The sequence below is a fragment of the Dermochelys coriacea genome, chromosome 1 (genome assembly GCF_009764565.3).
Source record: "Dermochelys coriacea isolate rDerCor1 chromosome 1, rDerCor1.pri.v4, whole genome shotgun sequence".
Classification (NCBI taxonomy): Eukaryota; Metazoa; Chordata; order Testudines; family Dermochelyidae; genus Dermochelys; species Dermochelys coriacea.
The window spans coordinates 108958192-108979619 of NC_050068.2; the positions used below are offsets into that span (position 1 = coordinate 108958192).

At 44.5% G+C, this 21428-nt stretch overlaps 1 protein-coding gene across 4 annotated transcripts in view; it reads left to right on the plus strand.

Moving 5' to 3' along the window:
- Positions 1 to 12225: 12225 nt before the first annotated feature.
- Positions 12226 to 21428, plus strand: part of ARHGEF7 (Rho guanine nucleotide exchange factor 7) — a 194765-nt gene continuing 185562 nt past the window's right edge. For all 4 annotated transcript variants that reach the window (XM_038392408.2, XM_038392399.2, XM_038392297.2 and 1 more), the window contains exon 1: positions 12226 to 12570. In XM_038392408.2, coding sequence (XP_038248336.1) covers positions 12406 to 12570 — 165 coding nt within the window. In that variant the 5' untranslated portion in view covers positions 12226 to 12405. The remainder of the gene's footprint in view (positions 12571 to 21428) is intronic.

The following is a 21428-nucleotide window of genomic DNA, read 5'->3' on the forward strand; positions in this document are numbered from 1 at the left end:
AAGCGTCTGGTTTCCAAACCTATTTCTACCAGTAAAGTAGGAATCTTACAGTGCCTATAGGCAACCTTCTTATGAAGCCATTATAATTGTATGTTGCACTGATCAGACAAGGATTATTGGGGTGGTGGGGGGGAATGGCCAGAGACCAAATTGAAAGATACCTAAATATAAAAGGATTCATGAATTCACTTTGTCATCACACCAGTTAATCCTGGTTGTGTATGCACCTGTAGCGTGTTGAAGATTCATAGGGCTGCAGTGTTTAGGAACTCCTGAATTCAAAGCTAGCCCGATAAAACCTATTTTGCCTCATTTTAAAGTAGACTTTCTCATTATAACTGCAGAATGCATTTCCATTTCCTAGGTGTTACACATAAGGAGCTGGAGTATGACTTCTGGAAACCTACCAAAAGACTTGGAAGCTGTGGCTGCAGGGTTGTCTTTTAAAGTGCACTTACATAAAAGCAAAACAAAAAATCCCACACAATTGTCCAAAGAAACAATCCTAGATAAACATAGAAAAAGGAAATGAACATTTTTGAGCCAACCACAGTTCTTGTAAGACTTTATAATACTGCCTAGTATGTTTAAAAATGAACTATAGTACCCCAATGCTTTGATGGAAGTGTGAGGCTTAAGGGCCACTGAACGTGGAAGGGTTAATTCCCTGCTCACATGCATTATTTTCCACTGGTATAATTACATTTACTTCAGTGGAGTTACTTCTGACTTATGCCAGAGTAAGATGAGAATCAGGCCCTGTGAATCATCTCTGTTGCATGACAATGACAGAAGCACCGATGGTGGGTCACTGTGTGTGCGTCCTGTGTGGAAATTCAACGTGTTTAATAACCCTCATGCTTCTCCTTTGTTAACAATTATGAAGTAAGCTCACTTTGGACTTTCTAAAACATGTAGGGTTATTGGCTCAAGGCCTTTGTAAGGACTTTTTTTAAGCAGCTTGCAAGGTACTCAATGTGTTGCTTACTTTAGCAGTGCATGTTTCTTCATTTTAACTGAGTGAATTTAAAGAGAAGCAAAATGGACAGTTGCTGCTAGCAAGGCTGTGAAAACAGAGGGAGGAAAAGCTGAAGGAAATAAAGATGCAGGGCTGATCTGACCAATCGTACATTACTGACTTCAGACCACCTTTAACTGTTTTTTTAGTCTTGGGAACCATTTATGTGATCCTTTCTCAGGCCTTATCTACACTGGGGATTTGTCCTGACGGCAGCCATTGCTGGCCAGCTGCTAGCATAACAGGAGCAATGCAAACCTGTGCTGTAGATAGGCAAAGCTGATATGAATCATGATTTGCACAGGTGTCGCTTACTCTGATTTCAGTTCATTTCAATAGCAGTACTTGTGGAGTAAGGTGCTACTGAATGTGAGGAAAGGTGGCAAAAGTGGGTCTTAAGTGATGATACACAGGACTATAGTCTAAACATAGGCACTTGTGGTGATCCACGAAACACTCATCCCAAGGTAAATGGTGATATTTATTGACTAATCTGTAAACCGTTTCTATCACCTTAACACTTGAGTGCCTTGTGTGTATTAAAAATAAATACAAAGTTGTCAAATTATTCTGTAGCACTAAAAATAGAGACTCCATATGCTCACGTGGTCTAATTCAAAAATAGTCCAGAGATCAAATGAAAGCTTGACTAAACAAATATATATTACAGTGGGCCCTTACTGCTTGCCAAGTATGGTGCCTGGCCGACTGCCAAAGGGAGCAGGTTCCAACAGCACAGGCTCTCCCCTGAGAATGTCCTGCTGTCAGTCCTGGAGAATGCAACCCCAAGATCTGACAGCAAGAATGACCCAGCAGATTACCACTGTTGCAATGGGATATAGGGAGAGTGAGGATGGGGCCCATTCCACTTTTGTAATTTGTAAAACATGCCAAATATCACAGTCATTGAGCACAGATACAATTTTTTTTATAAAAAACCCTTTAGAAATCTCACTGACTATTCAAAACACCCCACATTCCTATCAAATATACTGTTATCTCTCCTCCCACCCATCCACAATCACAGGCAAAAGCCTGAGAACAGAGACTAGCTATTGCACCATAAAAACACATTGACTAGGGTGTTGCACACTTTGTTACATTTGAAGAAGCTCATTGCACACCAAAGGCTCCCTGCATTCCTCCATTCCGCACATAAACTCCCTGAGTGGCACCCTCCCATCCCCCTTTGCAACCCCCATCTCCTCTCTCATGCCAGGGGTTCTCTGTACTCCCCCCATAGATGGGTTCCTCATTTTCCCCTCCCTGGCAGAGGTTCTGTGTGCTTCTTATTACTCCCTCTGCCACATGCTAGGCACTCTGTGTGTGCCCCTGTCCTCTTCCTCCATTCCATTATCATCCCCCCATGCTAGAGGCGCTGTGCGACCCCAATTCTCCCTTCTCCTGTACCAGGGTCCCTGTCATAGGTTGACTTGTCTAGTTCAACCCCAGGGGGTGAGGGTGGATATCTGTCTCCTCACAGACATCCTTCTCTGGCTGTAGGCATAGCTGTAGAGTCAGCTTAGAGTGAAGAGAATAGTCCTCTCGTTGTAAGCCTTTGGCGGGTGGCAAACATAAAAGAGGCACAGAACAATCAAAAATGGTGTTAACCAAACAACACTGCAGCCCACAAAACTGTCTAGACTCACCCAGCAGTTCCCCACAAGGTAAGGTAAGAGGTCCGTAGTCTCTGTAAAAAGGTCTAGACCCAGAGGATCCAGGCTGAGCACCCTGTGTTCGAAACAAAAGGGAAAACAAAGTAAAGACAATCCTGTTCTTCAGGGGTGAAAGTAATTTAAGGGACTTACTGGTACACAGGGCTGGGGTCCTGAGCAAGGTGTGAGGGGTGCTCAGGTGGAAGGGGTGGAAGGGACGGGTTCTTTAAATCGCTGCCAGAGCCCCGGGCCCTTCAAATCATCACTGCTACCCGGTGGCTCTGGCAGCGATTTAAGGGGTCTGGGGCTCTAGCTGTGGTCAGGAGCCTTGGGCCCTTTAAGTCACCACCAGAGCCCCATGGTAGTGTTCATGGTGGCCAGGAGCCCCGGGGTTCTGGGGGCAATTTAAAGGGCCCGAGGCTCCTGGCCACCGCTGCGACCCCAGGGCTACCGCCGCAGGGCTCTGGCAGTGATTTAAAGGGCCAGGGGCTCCAGCCACTGCCAGGAGCCCAGGGCCCTTTTAAATTGCTGGCCTGGGAAAGCTGCCCCCTGCTGGTATGGTTAGCTGTGTACCGGCTCTTGCCGGTATGCTGTACCGGACTGTACTGGCTTACTTTCACCTCTGCTGTTATTTCTCCAGCGGGTCCAGGTGGCAGAGCCTTCAGCCATTTTCCTGGTAGGCAGCCCTGTTCTGTGAGTCCAGGGAGCTCTGCCTCCTGCTCCCTTGTAGGGGGTTGGACACTCCCCTTTAAGGAGCTGTCCTTCTCCAGGTTTGACAGGCCTCACAGGTTGCACCGGGCTGGGTCTGTTTGTGCCCAGAGGAGCTCTTTAATGTAAGAATAGTTATACTGGGTCAGACCAATGGTCCATCTAGCCCAGCATCCTAGCTTCCAGCTGTGGCCAGTGTCAGATGTTTCAGAGGGAATGAACAGAAAAGGGTATTTATTGCATGATCCATCCCCTGTTGTCCAGTCCCAGCTTCCGGCAGTCAGATGTTTAGGGACACCCAATGATCTTGGCTAATAGTCACTGATGTACCTATCTTTCATGAGCTTATCTAATTCTTTTTTTAACCCATGTATACTTTTGACCAGGGGTCGGCAACCTTTGGCATGCAGCCCATCAGGGTAATCCGCCGGTGGGCCGCGAGACATTTTGTTTACATTGATCATTCAGAGCAATGACCCTCCGCAGCTCCCAGTGGCTGCAGTTTGCCGTTCCCAACCAAAGGGAGCAGCGGGAAGTGATGTGGGCTGCAGGGACGTGCTGGCTGCTGCTTCCCGCAGCTTCCATTGGCCGGGAACGGTGAACCACAGCCACCGGAAGCTGCAGGGGACCGTGCCTGCAAACGGTCAACGTAAACAAAATGTCTCGCGGCCCGCCAGCGGATTACTCTGATGGGCCACATGCCGAAGGCTGCCGACCCCTGCTTTAACTCTTTCATGATTGGGGTGGTAATATGTCCCACCATCGTCCTCTATTCTTCCCTCCATGCCAGGGGCTCTGTGTGTCCCCATTCCATCACATTCTTATTTCTTTTCTTTCTGTCTGGGAGATAATTTATTCAGGGTGTCTACCTTTTAAATTGTATTGTGTGGATGGGCAGAACTGAGGTGGGGGGTATGGTTAAAATGGAAGGTGTTAATGGCTACCATCAACCGGTTCTTTGATCTATAGATAATTACAGAGTCTGCCAGCCAGATAGAAGGGACTCTGTGTGAGTGCCCCATTCCCCCTTTTTTTGTTTTCCAATTTTCACCAGCATCAGTTAGGTACTGCCCACTGATGCCCAGACCAGTCCCTGAAATTTTGGAACTGATCAGATGCAGCATTCAAAAGTTATCATCATAGCAGACAGACAGACACCAAGTGGACAGACAAGGAATACCATCAAATTGAGTGCAGGACCTTGCTTCACGCAGCCAATGACCATATTTTCAAAACCCAAACGAGGATAATTGTGATTCACGAGTGTCCACAAAATACTCATACAAAAGTATCCATTTTTTAAAACGTGCTGGTGTCATTATGGCTAACTTCTGACTCAACATATGCATATTTTTCATAGTGCAGGATTTTTTCCCATTAATGTAATTCTCTGAATGACTTTATCATGAAGCACTGAACAAGTGTAATTAATATTCACTTTGAGTGAAACAACAGCCTTGATTGTGTCTGCACTCAGTTCCCTTTTCAAACTAGCCCGTTCATCACACAGAACACTTGTTCTACTAGACTTTTTGTTCCTGGTAAACACAGATCAAATTCTGCTCAGTATAGCAATATGTCTTGAATGAACATCGGTCATTAGAAATAAATTTTAATAAAGCATATAATGGATCAACATCATTACCTTGAATTGAACCTGGAAGAAAAGACAAAGTCAGTTTAGTTGTTGAACTGATGTAAAAAAACATCCTGTGATCAACATTGCCAAGCATATAGGCAGCCATATCCTGGACCCTCGGAAACTTCTGAGTGCTCTTGAAGGGTAAGTCCTAAAGAACATAGCAGTAATCCAGGACAGAAGTTAGAAAAGAATGGACGACTATGGCAAGGTCTGTATCTGAAAGAAGTGATCACAATAACGTTGTGAAATAAAAAACGATTTAACAACACGTTTTGACTGTTAGGCTATCTGGAATGTGAGGAACAATCGGGGATACAGAAGCTCCCTAAACCTCTTAGACATAGCTACCTTCAATAGCTGAGGTAGACACCTGCTCTGACACAGACTCAGAAAAGGACTAGAGATCCTGGCCAATAACCAGCTGAGCATAAGCTCCCAGTGCAACATGAGGGCCAAAGACAGCAAATGCAATCCTTGGATTTATAAGCAAACATTAAGTTGAAGTAAGGAGGTGTTATAACCACTGTACATGGCATTAATGAGGCTGTTATTGTAAGACTGTATTAAGTTGTGGGGTCCACACTGTACTGGAAAATGTTCAGAAAAGAGGTCCGTCAATGGTAAAGAACAAATGTTTGTAGTCTGGAACAATTATGTCCGGAGTGTCCACACGAACCCTAACCTATATGGTGTGTACCACAATCAAAACTTGAGGTACAAAACCCTAGAATTTAGGGCAGTGGTTCCTAAACACCAGTTTTTCCCTTTTGAGACTTTCTTTGGGTGAATTGGCAGCTAAAAAGCTCCCGTCCAAGTGGCCCGTTTCATCAGCACAATGGCTGTCATCTCTTTAATTTTATTCTTTTGTTTTAGAATGCAAGCTCTTTGCAGTCATTCCCTTCTTTATTAGTGTGTCCAGCAGCTTGGCACTTCCTGGATAAATAATTCTCTCCGTTTTCTTGTTCAGCTTGTCTCTTATTTTTCCATTATATTTTTTATTTTATTGCTCTTTCTTATTATTTGCTTCTTTCTTTTTTCCCCTTCCTAGTTCGCTAACTCACTAGAAAATTATGTGTTGCTCAGGATGGGGTAGGGATCACCTACTGACACCACCCATGTTGAGCTGAGTGGTTCAGAAGAGAAGCTTCAGCTGCCTGGCTGCTGCCTGTGACTGCAGCCCTATACCTTAGATGTTCCTCCAGCTGTGAAAAGGACTACTGTGGGAGCTGAGAAGGAAGCAACAAAAGCACATTTCCAGTGGGAGCGGGTGGATCTATGGCCAGGCGGTTTCCCCCCATTCCACTGTTCCTCTATCCTATTTTCTCCCCTCCTAACCTTACCTGGCACCTCCCTGATAGTGGGGATTTGCTCCCCAGGTAGGAAAACACTGGTTTTAAGAGTTATAGATTATAATCAACAGCTTCAAGTGCACTCAGAAGCTAGCAGGTGGTCAGTGAGCAACAAGGAGCATGGGTGTTAGTGCCAATGGTGGCTTACTCCACTTAAGGGGACAGGCCAGATTCTGCACAAATTAAAGCGCAAGGCTCTTTTTGAAGGTAGCTTTAGGTAGGAAACATGGCAATAATTAGCTCTGTGTTGCAATACATAAGTGTTGATCATTGTAGGGAGGGTCAGAAAGAAACAGTCAGTCTCTAGGTTAAACCTACAGAAGGAAAAAATACATTGCCCACGGGTTTCCTAAAACAGCCATTGATCCAATCTGACTCCAAGACTGCAAACTACCAACTGTCACCATGATTCTGGATTGACCTTTAGTCTGCTCCCTTCCAAGTCCCCACGTCTGTTAGGCACAGAAGAAGAGAGAGAAGTATAACTGGTCAAAACATCTCACTGTCTTCTCCAGTGATAAACAGGATGGGGGTCAGAACTGAAAATCAAAAAAATTGTCACAAGAGAAAACAAAGAAGAAAAGAGAAACAAATGGGCGTGGGCTAGAACACAAACCAAAGTTAAAAACCACAGAAGAAACACAGTTTGCCACCTGACTGCTCGGACTCTTTTTTGGATAACTGATCTATGAAACAACAACAGTCCTAGTGTGGCATATTGGGAACCCCCATTGCTAACCTGCTGTCATGTTGAGAATTGACCATTTATTCCTGCTCTCTGTTTTCTGTCTCTTAGCAAGTTTCTAATCCACGACAGTACTTTACCTATCATCCCCAAACTAGTTTGTTTCCTTAATAACCTCTTGTAAGGGATTTTGTCAAAAGCTTTTTAAAAGTCCAAATAAATTAAGTCAACTGATGCTTCTTTAGCTAATATTTCACTCCAAATGGAATGCTGTAAAAACCGCCAGATATCCAACAAATCTGGATTATGTATTTCTCTCTCCCTTAGTCAGGAAGAGACCAGGATGTTTTTAAGACTGGGATTTCCTCTAGATATCCAAATAGTTTTCTTGTGTAGAGCACAGAAGTTTTAAGATTTCCTAAGCTAGCACATGTACTATAACTCTCTCCTTAGAATGCTTCCTATACTTTCCCTAAGAGAGTAAATGCCCCAATCATTTTTTCAGGCTCTGCATGTTTACAAAGGTTAGGTTATTCCAAAAGGTAGCGGAAACATGCCCTATGATTCAGATGATCTTAGAAACTTTTTAGATGTCAGAAAATTTACAAGCAATTTGCAGACAATTTGAAAGCAAAAAAGGGCCAAATCCCAAGCATAAATTAATTATAGCTAGGCTGGGCAGAATTCATTTTTCGATGGATAACATTCAAGTTTATTTTTAAGCATTTTTTTAGATTGTTATCAATTTAAATTTTCAGTTGAGTAAAATTACGAGTTTAAACTTTTTTCAATGTTTATTGATTAAATTTTCACATTGCAGGAAATTATGGGGGTCAGACAGTAGAAGGGGTCAGACAATAATTACTTAATAACAAAAGACACTGAGATATAAAAAGTCAAATCTTTATAACTATTAAAACATAACATAACATGGCAAAATATACAAAGTAAGTATCTTTAAATTAAATGCTAATAAGTTCTCAAACAGCATCTTTCTTACTTTGACTATCTGTAAATTTTACCATCAATGGGAACTTTTTTCCTCTGTTTATATGTGTTTTGTGAAATTGACGTTTACCAATAAAATCAAATCCTATCAAGCCTAATCATAACAAGTGGTTGGACCAGCTTCAATAATGAGTCATACTGATTGTAGTTGAAAGAGGTTAACACTGAGAATTATGATGATAATTTATTATTTGTATTGCGGTAGCACATAGCGGCCCCAACCAAGATTAGGGCTCCATTGTTCTAGGCATTGTGTAGATAGAGTAAGAGATGGTTCCTGCCCCCAAAGGGCTTACAATCTACATATACAAGACAGACACAGGGTGTGGGGAAGGGATAGATGAGAACATACAGGCGGAACAAACAGAACAATGGTTTATCAGTGTCATGGAACTGCCAGGATATTTTAAATTTGTAAACAATTTTTGGGTGGCATTTTGTTTATTTTACACTTTATTTTTATTTGAATTAACTACATTCTTGGGCAAGGGTAGGAGGGAAGGGAAGATGGGAAGGGATTACCTAAAATGAAAAAATAAAGGGAGGCAAGGGGAAAGGAGAGGAAAGAATGGGAAGAAGATAGAAGGCAGGACGGAGAGGGACATGGAGGGAAATAGGAGGCTGAAGTGAAGAGAGTATGAGGGGAAGGGCCACTGGACCCAGCAGCCAATTAGGAGAGGGAAGAGATTGTTCAAAGTGAAAACTGTAGAAAATGGTTTGATGACTTGATTTGTTTCCCAAGGTCTCTGTTGATGCTGTCTCTGCAGCTGCTCCTGCTGGCCTGAGTCTCTGGCTGGGTCTAACCTGGAGTTTCTTTTTCTTCTCTTGAGCCCAGATGCAGAAGGTGACATATATATTGTATGAAAGTATTTTATGGGGAGATTTTCAAAAGTGCTAGAGAGTTTTAGTAGCACAAAAGTCCCAGTGACAGCTAAAGGGACTTGTACTCCTAAATATCTTTTAGTCACTTTTGAAAATTTTCCTCTAATGCTTGGAAATATTTTCTTACTGTTTCCTATGCTATTGGTAAGTATGTTCACAGGCGTCCCAGTTAGTTTGACCATCATTACTGTTTGCTGAGTAACGAAAATAGCAAATGTTCCAATATTCTTCTATTTTTTTTTTGTACAGATATTTGTTATTTAGCTGCTGTTAAATGGTATGTTGAAGGAGTAAGTAGAAAAGCAAAAGTGTAATGCTAGCATACATTTTGGAAAAGTTATTAAACTTCATGTTTTTGAGTTTGACAATCTCTAACTATAAAGGATTTTGAGGGGGGCAGACTATCCTAGGTCTGCCTCATGCAAGATTGCTTGCACCTTCCTCTGAAGCACTTGGTGTGAAGCACTGTCAGAGACAGGATACTGGACTAGATGGCCCTTCAGCAATTGCTGTGTTTCCCGTGTGCATATAAAATGATCTTAGCAGCAACATATAGCAAAGTGTGATGGGCAACTAATGACGGAGCCAATCCTGCAACCACAGGGGCCTTGTCTAGGCTAGGAAAACAGATTGTGTTTGAAAATATGTTAGCTACCGCACTCTGAACATAACAATGCATCCGATGAAGTGAGCTGTAGCTCACGAAAGCTTATGCTCAAATAAATTTGTTAGTCTCTAAGGTGCCACAAGTACTCCTTTTCTTTTTGCACCTAGTGTGGACATAGAAAAATGTTAACCTTAAGTTCCTGGATAGGGTCTTGTCTAGAATAATTTCACTGATAGAAGTAGTTTAACTGAAGTAAATGGGGAAAAAGGCACAAATACATTGTAAACCATTTTGTACAGGTTCATTTTCAAAATATTTGTAAATACTTTACATTGGCTTAGCAACTACTACCATAAATTATAATTGTGGAAAGTCACAGAAAGTAAACCAGTGAAACAAATGGCAGACTGTAGACATGATACCTGGAAATGAACATAGCCAGGGAAGGTAGCACTTCAGACACCATACATTGTTTTAATAATTGGCTTCATTGCTCATATAAACTGTAAGCAAATAAATAAAATGATCAAAATGGATCAGTTGGCCAGGGATATGCTGCCAATGATCCTAGAAGGAATTCCCATAAAAATGTTCCCCTTTAGCCTTTGATAAACATACATTTGATTAAACATACATGAGCATACTTGCAGAGAGGACAATGAGGGACTGATGAATCTATTCATTTTTTTTCCTGTTTAAACAAAAACAATTTGACCACAGCCAACTGTATTTTTATAAGTGTTTTCCTTTGTTCTTGCAAAAGATGCCACATTAAAATTGTATATAAAATAAAATGCTTATGCTGTACACTATGTTAAACTTGTGTAATTTGAAATATGGAGATGTGTGTAGCTTTGCAGGGGAGTTTAGGGGTATTCTGCCCTGATAATTTTTGCAACCAGTTACAATTTGGTACATTCCAAAGACAAAAAATCTACTCCTCAGGAATATTTTTATGAAATCCAGGGATGTCAACTCTGTAAGGGGACTTGACAATTGTTTGGAATGGGTCTGCTTTATCAAAAGTAGAGACAGCATCCCAATCCTCTTTTCTGTTTGGTGGTTGAATGTTAATAAGGGGGCACAGAGAGCCCTTCCCAGCACATCACTGACACTGCGTCTGCACTACTTTGCAGTCGACCCATAAAAAAGCGAATTAAATGCAACGCCTCTCGCAGAACTGGATTCCAGAAGTCGACATTAGAGGTGACTTAGGTCGCTGTAAAGGACCCAGCAGTGTAGACATATACATTAACAGGTCGACTTAAGGTGGCTTCTTTCTACCTAACTTTTTAGTGTAGACCAGGCCTGACTTGGTCTAACCAATTCTTCTCCTTCAAAAAACTGCAGTTTGCTTGTGGAAGTCTTTGTTAAGCTATTTCAGGAGGTTTCTTTTTCTTTTAGTGCCTGTATGGCTCCAGAAGTAACACTGTCAGGGACTGCTTCAAATGTAAGAGTAGTAAAACACTTTCACTTGGAAATATCAAATGATGCAAAACCCTTATTTATACATCTGTTCTCTTTTATATGGCGAGTTCACTGATTGCAATCAAGTGGCATAAACCGACCCTCCACTAGAGGGCACCTACAACGTAAACTGTTTGTTCAACGTTAGATCGTTAAAAGGAAAGGAGTACTTGTGGCACCTTAGAGACTAACAAATTTATTAGAGCATAAGCTTTCGTGAGCTCCAGCTCACTTCATCGGATGATCGTTGTTAACGTTACCAAGGTCAAGCACAATACCGCGTAACCCTATTCCTGATAGATTTATGAGTCCATGCTGCACTGCTTAGGATCCATCTGCTGACACACTGAATTAAAATGTTCACTCAGCAACTGTTGGCTTGCTGGGTAGTAAAGGAGTACACGGCCCACATACTTATTGGCATGCCAAAAAAACAAAAAAACAAAAACAAACCAAAAATCCTGAAGGATGCCACGATTTGAAGCTCAAATATCCACTTTAAAGTAAAAGCATTACCAATATTAGCCACCATGTATACTGGGGAGGAGGGGCGGGATTTAAATGGCCTCCCAGACAGTGTCTGCCTAAATCTGACCGTGCTTACTGGGGATGTGTATGAAGTGAGCTGTAGCTCACGAAAGCTTATGCTCTAATAAATGTGTTAGTCTCTAAGGTGCCACAAGTCCTCCTTTTCTTTATATGGATACGGATATGCATGGGACCACACATCCCCACGTAATATGGGTGAATCCATACTACAGAAACACACCCACCCACACCCGGGCCCTATTACCTACGCAGGACGCATTTATACAATAGCTCCAACGTTTGCATTTGCATCCCGCGTGCGGCAGCTCCCCGCCCAGGTGCCGGCAAGCGGCGCGCGATGCGCGCTACGAAGGAGACCTGCCTGCAGCCGCCGCCGCCGCCGGGCTCCGCGCGAGCCGCGCCCGCTGGAGGGGCGCGGGCTCCGCCGCAGGTTTGCGTGCCGCGAAGGGGCCTGGCGCCTTTTCTTCCCCGCCGGCTGCCGGTGATGTCATGCGGGGGGAGGAGGCGCTGCAGGTTCACGTGCGGGTAAAGAGAAGGCAGCGGGCCGAGCTGCCAAAACGCACGAGAGCGAGCGAGCCAGAGAGAGGGAAACTGGACCCGCTGGACTTCGCAAAGCGAGTCGTCGTCTGCAGCAGCTCCATGGCGAGGGAGGAGGGAGCTGCTCCAATGTGAAGCCCCCCCCCCCAAGCCAGGGGTGGGGGATCCTAGCGGGGGGGCCCCACAGGCCAAATTCAGCCTCCTCCTGCGCGCGATTGCTTCCCCCCCCCCGCCGGCTGGCTGGGATTTACCCTCCGCGCGGCGGCGGGCGGCGGCAGCAGCCGCAGCAGCCGCAGCCATGAACTCGGCGGAGCAGACCGTTACATGGCTGATCACCCTGGGCGTGCTGGAGTCGCCCAAAAAGACCATCTCGGACCCCGAGGGGTTTTTGCAGTCGTCTCTGAAAGACGGGGTGGTGCTGTGCCGGCTGCTGGACCGCCTGCTCCCGGGCACCATAGATAAAGTAAGTGCATGTTCCTCTGCCCCCGAATCCCACCCCCACCCAGCCTTGGCGTGTGTTTGGACCCGAGACCGCACCCACCCCCCCCGCCCTGCCCCGTCCCACCCCACAGGAGCTCGGAATGCCCCGTGGGCTGGATAATGCCTCCACCCTGCGGCGTGTCCGATGCGGCCCGGCTCCCCCGGCAGCTGAGCCGCTGACCGCACAAGCCGAAGGTGCGGAACGAGCCTCGGACGCTCCCGCCGCCCGCTCTGGAGGGAGGAAAGGGGCCCCCGGCTGGGATGGGGGTGGGGTGGGGGGGGGCAAGCTTAAGCGCCGCAGCCCAGAGCGCGCGGGGCTTACTGCACGCGGCCACATGGGCGGATGAACCCGAGGAGACGCGTCCCCGCCCTGGTTCCCCTCGCCCCGGCCGGGGAGCGAACCGAGCTGTGCGCGCTTTCCTTTGTGCAGCGATTTCCCCTCACCCCACCCTCGAAAGCACGGGCAGCGCCTGAGGGAACGGGCGGCCTTTCCCCGGGCGTGCGGCCGCCTCCCCCTAGCCAGCCGCACGGCCACCTCCTCCCGCGAGGAGCGCTGCGAAGGCGCCATTGCCCGGGGCTGGGGCAGAGGAGGGGCCGCGGGCAGGCACAGAGTTTCCAGGAAGGCTGGACTCTCCTAGGTCACTTTTAAAGGGACAGGAGCCTGCGCTGGTCCAGAGCTGTGGAATCACCCCCCCCCCCCCCCCCGTGTGCGGGAGAAGAGGAGCTTGTGCCCAGTGGATAGGAACGAGGTTATTTTTATGTGGCTGTAATGTGTTGGCCTCAGTACTGGTTTATTAAAATGGCCAGATAAAAACAATTTCCCAATCAGGCATCCTCCTGCAGGAACCACGTGAGCTGAGGTTATTTAGGAAAATTTAATAAGGAAGAGTGTATTAAATAGACACCGTGGTCGTCATCATTGGTTCTGAAGTGTGCAAGGTGCTGTGAAGAGAGTCCTTGTCCTGCGTAATTTACGGTTAGAAGACCTGATTTCATTTCTGTGGGGGCACCTGAATGGAGCCCCAGTGGTTCTGTGCAGGCACAGGGATCCACCCGACTGCAGGATTGGGGCCTAAGTAGAGGTGAATATAAGCAGGGAGAGTGGATGAGACAACAAGCAGAGTGTTCAAATGGTGAGCTGGGTACATAGGTTTTCGTGTTTTTTTTGTTTTTTTTTTTTTTTTTGAGTTTCACAATTTTTATGAGATTATTTTATAGGGGAGAAAATGCCTTTTAATATTAAAATCCTAGCTGTATGTGAAGGAGAAATGTGTACAGAATCCGATGTATCCGTTTCAGTCTTCCTTCAGGACGTTCCAAAACCAGTCCATATAACATCTGGAATACTAAAAATGTTTCAAACAGCACAGGATGCAATGTGACCCAGTCTCAGTAAACATTAGAGGAATGTTTTTAAATACTAGAAATAGTTTTCATGAGGACTGTTTGTTTTTGTATTGTTTAGGCCTTCTATTGTTTACCTGTGACTCAGAAGATCCTACTTTTTTTTCAGGTTTCAGAGTAGCAGCTGTGTTAGTCTGTATTCGCAAAAAGGAAAGGAGTACTTGTGGCATCTTAGAGACTAACAAATTTATTGGAGCATAAGCTTTCGTGAGCTACAGCTCATTTCAATGCATCCGATGCAGTGAGCTGTAGGTCACGAAAGCTTATGCTCTAATAAATTTGTTAGTCTCTAAGGTGCCACAAGTACTCCTTTTCTTTTTACTTTTTTTCAAAGTGACATAAAAATGGCATTACAGTTTTAGTTTGTGTTGTGTGGAAAATACAAACATATGGTGTGAAATACTGTAACTTTCATGCACCATGTACACATATATACAATAATTTCTCTAGTATTCCAAATAGAGAGGATTTATTCCATGCCCAAAAGAGGCTATAGTATTTGGAATGTTCAAATTGAAACGTCGGGGCTTTATTTACCAATTTTTATTCAGAATATTAAAGGAATTAGTGTTTGTGTGGACACCATATTATATATATTATTTTTTCTACAGAGCACATATGCAAACTTTGATATACGTATCAGCACTTGCGTTAAAACTTTGCTTTTATACCATACAAGATAATGAGGAAAAGAATGATGAAGAGTGTTTGGTGGGCCAATGGGAAACCCATGTATTTTAAAATACAATATGATAAATGAGGCAGAATGGTCTAGTAGTCAAGGCACTGGACTAAAATAGAAGAGATCTGAGGTCAAGTCTTGTCTTTGCTACAGATTACTATTATTCTTTATTTGCATTGCCATTGCAGTGGTGCCCAGGGGGCCCCAATCAGGGATTAGATCTCATTGTGCTAGGCACTGTACACATAACAAAAACATTTTTGATCCCTGACTCAAAGAATATGCAATCTAACGATGAGACATGGCAGCAAGGGGAAGTGACAGACAGAGGGCTGAAGCACAAAATATCAATGAGATGCATGTGAGCAATGTGATAAGGAATGGTCACAGCACATCAGCGAGCTAATCGCTCTGTGCTTCAGTTGCCCATCTGTAAAATATAGGGGATAGTACTTCCTTTCTCCCACCCCGTATCACGTCTGTGTAGGATCCAATGCTGCAGAGATTCACCCCTGGTTTAATTTTTCCACACTTTGCGTAATCCCAGAGTAAGTCTTTGCTGGGTCAAAGCTTTAGATTCTTTGAGGCACGGACTATCTCTTACTATATGTATATAGACAGATTTCAGAGTAGCAGCCATGTTAGTCTGTATTCGCAAAAAGAACAGGAGTACTTGTTAGTCTCTAAGGTGCCACAAGTATTCCTTTTCTTTATATGTATATACAGAGCCTCGCACACTGGGGCCCTGAACTTAACTGGGGCCATTAGATGCTACTGTAATATAAATAATAATACTTAAGAAAGCGGAATGGAAGAGAACAATATCTTCAGAGAGTGCATGAATTCTACACGAGTGCCACAGAATTGGGGCTTGAACTGGTCATTCAAATGACAGACTATCTGCCATTTTTATACCAGGTACCAGAGTAACTAGAACCAGCAACGTCACACAACTGTTCAGACAGGACAAAACTCACTCCCCCATGGAGGGCCCATTCAAGGCTCTCCATCACACTTAAGCTCTGCAATAGGGCTATGCAGTAAGGCACAGTACTTGGTCAGCTACACAGAGGGCGGTTCACATTCCCTGTGTGCTGCGCAGGAAGCTCTGAAGTAGCGGTGACTAGGTCTCTGCTAAGGGGACTCAGGAAGAGCCTATTGGACCCACATGTTGATAGATCTACTGGCTTGGAGCCACTGTGTAGGGCAGTGGTTTTCAAGCTGTGGTCCGCAAACCACGGCGGGGTCCAGAGGCTATGTCTAAGATTTCCACAGGGGTCCGCACCTCCATTCAAAATATTTTAGGGGTCCTCAAATGAAAAGGTTGAAAACTACTGGTCTAGGGGGTTGTACAGCTGTTTCAATTCATTGGCTATAATAGCTGCTATATAGGAGATGTGGTTTTCTTATTTTGGGTGTGTGTATGGATTGTATCCCCCTAATCCTCAATTACTTTCCTGAATAAATCCCATTAATTTATTCATTATGGGGGAAGGGATGATTTTCACTCATACTGTACTTGCGTATCCAAAAAACTACACTCAGAAAACTTTACTAATGCTCCATGTCAACGTTTTAAAGATTCTGTTTAAATTCCGAACACACATCACACATTGCCAGCAATAGGAGTTGTGGTGCACAAGAATAGTAGGATTGGCTCCATTTTCTCTAATTCTCATTCTTTTTTTTTTTTTTTTTTTGTTACTAGAACCATCTGCAAGAAAACAGAATAGTTGTTTTTAAGAGTTGATGTTCTCCTCTTGTTATCATTCTGTTTGCAACATTATTACTACTACTAATAGTAATTAATATCGCACCAGACACATACAGAGTTCTTTTCAAATTTGGCCCTTGGTAACTTACTCCTTGGCACCCAAAAGCCTACTGATTTAAATGGGCATTTTGGGGGCCCAAGAAATGTAGGATTGGGCCCATAAACTAATGGCATGTCTACACTACGGAGTTTTGTCGACAAAAGTCAGCTTCCATTGACAAAACAGTGGAGGTGTACACACTACAATGCTCCTTCCACTGACAAAACCCTCGTGCTTTGCTGACAAAAATAAAACCACCTTGATGAGAGGCATAAAGCTGTTGGTGGCAAAGTTATATCGACAGAGGCTCAGTGTAAACTCTGAGCTTGGTTATGTTGCTGTAAATGGCCTCCTTGAGGTGTTCCACAATGCCCATATTGACTACTCTGGTCAGTAGTTAGAACTCTGCTGCCCTGCACCCAGGTACACAGGCATTAAAGACCAGGGAATTTTTGAAATTCCAGTTCTTGTTTGTTTGGCATGGACAGCTCACATCTCATCTTCCCAGCTGGCCATGGCGACTCCCCGCAGCAAACACTCTCCTGTTCAGCGCACACCTGAGTTGTTAGATCTGCTGGTGCTGTGGGGAGAGGAGGCTGTGCAGTCCCAGCTCCACTCTAGCTGTAGGAACTTTGATACCTACAGTCAGATTTTTGTGGCATGAGCTATGAATGGGACACACATCAATGTCGCGCAAAGATAAAGGAGCTGAGGCAGGCGTACCAGTAGGCAAGGGAGTCAAACTGTCACTCCGGTGCAGTGCCAAAGATTTGCTGCTTCTATAAGGAATGGGATGCCATCCTCGGTGGTGACCCCATTTTCACCACCAAGAGCCCTGTGGATACTTTGGTGGGGCTGGAGACAGTGGACTCAACTCCGATGAGCAAGTGGTGGACAAGGAGGTCGGGTTGGAAGATGACATGGAGCACCCAGCAGGGTCATCCAGTGGCGCGGCGAGTCAGGAACTCTTTTCCCAGCAGTCTGTCTCTGGCGTGCATGATGCAGGAGAGGGGAGCTCTGGTAAGTGATCTTTTTGAGTTGTTGCTGCTCGGTTATGTGAAATAGAGCTGTCCTTTGCTTTGTTATATGCTAGAAATGGGTCAAGGGATAGAAATGTACAAGACTAGCTGTGTTGGCCTGTGCTTCATGTTCCCCTGTGTAGCTTAGCAGTGCAGCGGAACAGCATGTTAATGCACACCGAGACTTCATGGGAATCCTCCAGAGAGATCTCTAGGAAACTTCTCTGGAGGTACTCGCTAATCCTCTGCTGAAGGTTCCTTGGCAGAGCTGCTTTTTTCCTTCCCCAATTGTAGGAAACTTTTCCTTGGCAACTGGCAATCACTTGTGCGGTGACCAAAGTGGCACACAAGCGAGCAGCATAGGGACCTGGTCTGAAACCACGCTCATGCAAGAGACGTACCCTTGCAATCCTTACTTACCCTCAGGAGTGAAATACCGTCTTCAATGACCCCTGCCTGTGGAAAATGGTGGCAGAATTTACAATATTGTCCCTAATCACCTGCAGTGATCCCCTTAAAAAAACACCAAGACCCTTTGTCCCATCTTGAGCGCCTCCCTCTCCCCCCGCCCTGGGCTGAACTCACCATATTTAAGGTGTTCACCAAGGTGTATGCTTGCCAAGAGACAGTGAGAAACTGATTCATATTTTTTAAAAGGTGCATTTTACTATAATGAGTCGATGCGGTGTGTGCACTAAAATTCATGCTTCTGTTTCTTGTTTCTTGTGCTTCTGCAGATGTGGACTTCAGTGGAACCCACTACATGCCAGCGGAGCACCTCTGCCAGATAAGGAAGCAACCAAGGAGGTGCAAGGAGGACATGTTTTGAGAGGTGCTCCAATCCTCAGAGGCCATAAAACAAGAACGCAGGGAGTGGAGAGAGACTTTAAAAGAAAATTATAAAATAGACGAGCAGGACAGAAAGGAGAGCCAGGAGTGAATTTTAATGGGCCAGGAGCAGATGATAAAAGTGATGGAGGAGCAAACAGAGGTGTCTAAGTTCCTAATCACACTGCAGGCAGAATTAATGTGCTCGCCCCCCCCCCCCCCCCCCCCCCCGCAGATGAAACAGATCTGCTTTCCATGCCCTCCCCAAACTCCTCCCACACATTCCTTGCAATTTCCCAGCCCATCTTGGTACCCTGGTCCCGCCACCTCTTTGAACAGCTTCCAAAATGATTGCTGGACTTGCAGCTATGAGAGCCTACACTGCCCTTCGTTGTTATCTCCCTTCCTACCAAGCTTTTTTTTGTGTTGTTTATTGGTATTTAATAAAAACAAACTCACTGAACGTTAACCAATCTTTATTTGTCTCCAAAACACAGGGATTGCTGCTGGAATGAATACGCAGTGGCAATTTGACAATTTGCTGAGTAAAAATTTTCATGCAAGGCGGCATGTTAACAAATCATGGCCGAGTGTGATATAGAATGACTCATTACTGGAGCTGATTGTCAAAATGGTGCCTCAAAGCCTCCCTGATTCAAATAGACCTCTCTTGTGTCCCTCTAATAGCCCTGATATCTGGCAGCTCAAAATTAGCCCTCAGGTGATCTGCTTCCGTGCTCTACCCCGGGGAAAACTTCTCAGCCTTAGCGTCACAAGTATTACGGAACACACAGCAGGGTGCTATGACCATGGGATATTTTCCTTGTTTATATCTAACCTGCCATAAAGGCAACGCCAGTGTGCTTTTAATCTGCCAAAGGCACATTCTAGGGTCATTCTTCACCTTCTCAGCCTATTGTTGAAGCACTCCTTGCAGCTGTCTAGGCTTCCCGTGTAAGGCTTCATGAGCCATTGGAGTAAGGGGTAGGCTGGGTCTCCCAGGATCACTATGGACATTTCAATATCGCCCATTGGAATCTTCTGGTCTGGAAAGAAAGTCCCTGCTTCCAGCTTTCTGTACAGGCCAGTGTTCCTGAGGATGCATGGATCATGCACCTTCCTTGAGCGCTCCACCTTAATGTCAGTAAAACACCCACAGTGATGAACAAGTGCCTGCAACACTATGGAGAAGTACCCATTCCTATCCATGTATTCCATCGCAAGGTGGTCCAGTGTCAAATTGGAACATGTGTACCATCTGCCTTCCCTCTGCAGTTAGGGAAACCCATTTCTGCAAAGCCATCCACCATTTCATGCAAATTGCCAAGAGCCACAGTTCTTCATAGCAGGATGTGATTAATGGCCCTGCACACTTGCCTTAATGCAGCCCCAATGGTGGACTTCCCGACTCTAAACTGATTCATGACTGACCAGTAGCACTTTTGGAGTCGCCAGCTTCCACACAGCAATTGCCACACGCTTCTTCACCAAGAAGGCAGCTCTCATTTTGGTGTTCTTGCCCCGCAGTGCCAGTGTGAGCACCGCACACAGTTCCAAGAAAGTGGCTTTCTGCATCTGAAATTTCTGCAGCCATTGTTCATCATCCCAGACGTGCATAATGATGGAATCCTACCACTCAGTGCTTGTTTCCCGAGTCCCAGAGCAACAGTCCACTATGTGCAGCTTCTCCGTGAATGCCAAAAGTAATCTGGTGGTGTTTCTTTCAATAGCACACAGCAGGTTAGATGGATTTGGTCCTCATGACCAGCCATGATGTGTTCATAACAGTGACCACAATAGTAGAGAGCAGTGCTCTATCCTTTCAGACAGAGAAGGTGGGTGCACAGTAAACATGGGCTGTTGAAAAATGCTGTGAAACACAGTCAGAAACCCAGGGAATCATGGGATGGAAAAAAACTGCATCATGGGACATTGAGCTCTCACCCATGATGCACTGCAATCCATTCTGCCTTCCCATAACTTCTAGCTGCAGAAGGTGGTGAGTAGTACAGTGGGATAAATACCCACAGGGCACTGCTCTCTCTGTCGATGCTAGAGCACCAATTGTGGGCATGCTCCGCCGCCAGAAGAAGCATTGTGTGAACATACACAAACGATTGAATTATGTTTTTTGATCGTCGGCTTAACTTGCATTAACAAAACTCTATAGTGTAGAAAAGGCCTAAGACTCTTTCACTTCCCCAAAGAGTTAGGATTGTGACTCACTAGCCATAAACAATATGAACAGACTACTAAGAAACACAGACCTCATTTTCATGCAAATACCCCTCGTAATTAAAAACAGATGGGACATATGGAAAATAAATGACAGATCAGCAGGAGAGGATCTAAATAGAACGTTTGTCAATCAGCTGCTTTTTAGAAAATGCTTTTAGAAAATAGTATGGGTTTAGAAGACACCTGTCTGGGGAGAGGGATTGAAGAGGAAATTACATAGAACCGTATTAATACTTTTTTAATGCCCTGCTTTTAAGGCCTTTGGGCACCATAATAAAAATTAGTGAAAACAGAAGTATAATAAACAAAGGCAGTGTGCCCATTAAAAGGCAAAAAGCTCAAAAAACAGGTTTGTCTTAAGTGGAGAAACAAGTCAATGGATTTTGATAGTAGGTGGCCTGACCTTTTTGTTTACAGTAAATATACCACATCAGAGAGAATAACAAGTAGAGTTTCCTTTCAGAAAGCTATGGTTAAATTATTTTCACATTAAAACTATATTCTGTCTTCAACACAAGAAGATTCTAAACTTACCAGATTTCAAGAAGTGTACATTGAAAAAATTAGGAAAGCATTGTTACTATTGATGGTGTCTCTTATTTTTAAGCTTTCATGTCAGATCACGGTACTCTCTGCATTTCAGAACAAAATATGTGAATGCTAAACAGAAAAGTTTGTGCTGGGGTGCGTGCTGGTTCTGCTGAAAACTTTGACTTGAATATGGGAAAGGAACAAAAGAAAAACCAGTTCTTAAAAGAAAATTGTTACAAGCTTTTTGGAGCACATATGTTTATATTGGGGAGTTATTCTCTTTGAAAGAGTAGGGATCTTTTCACATGCATCACCATCAATGTTA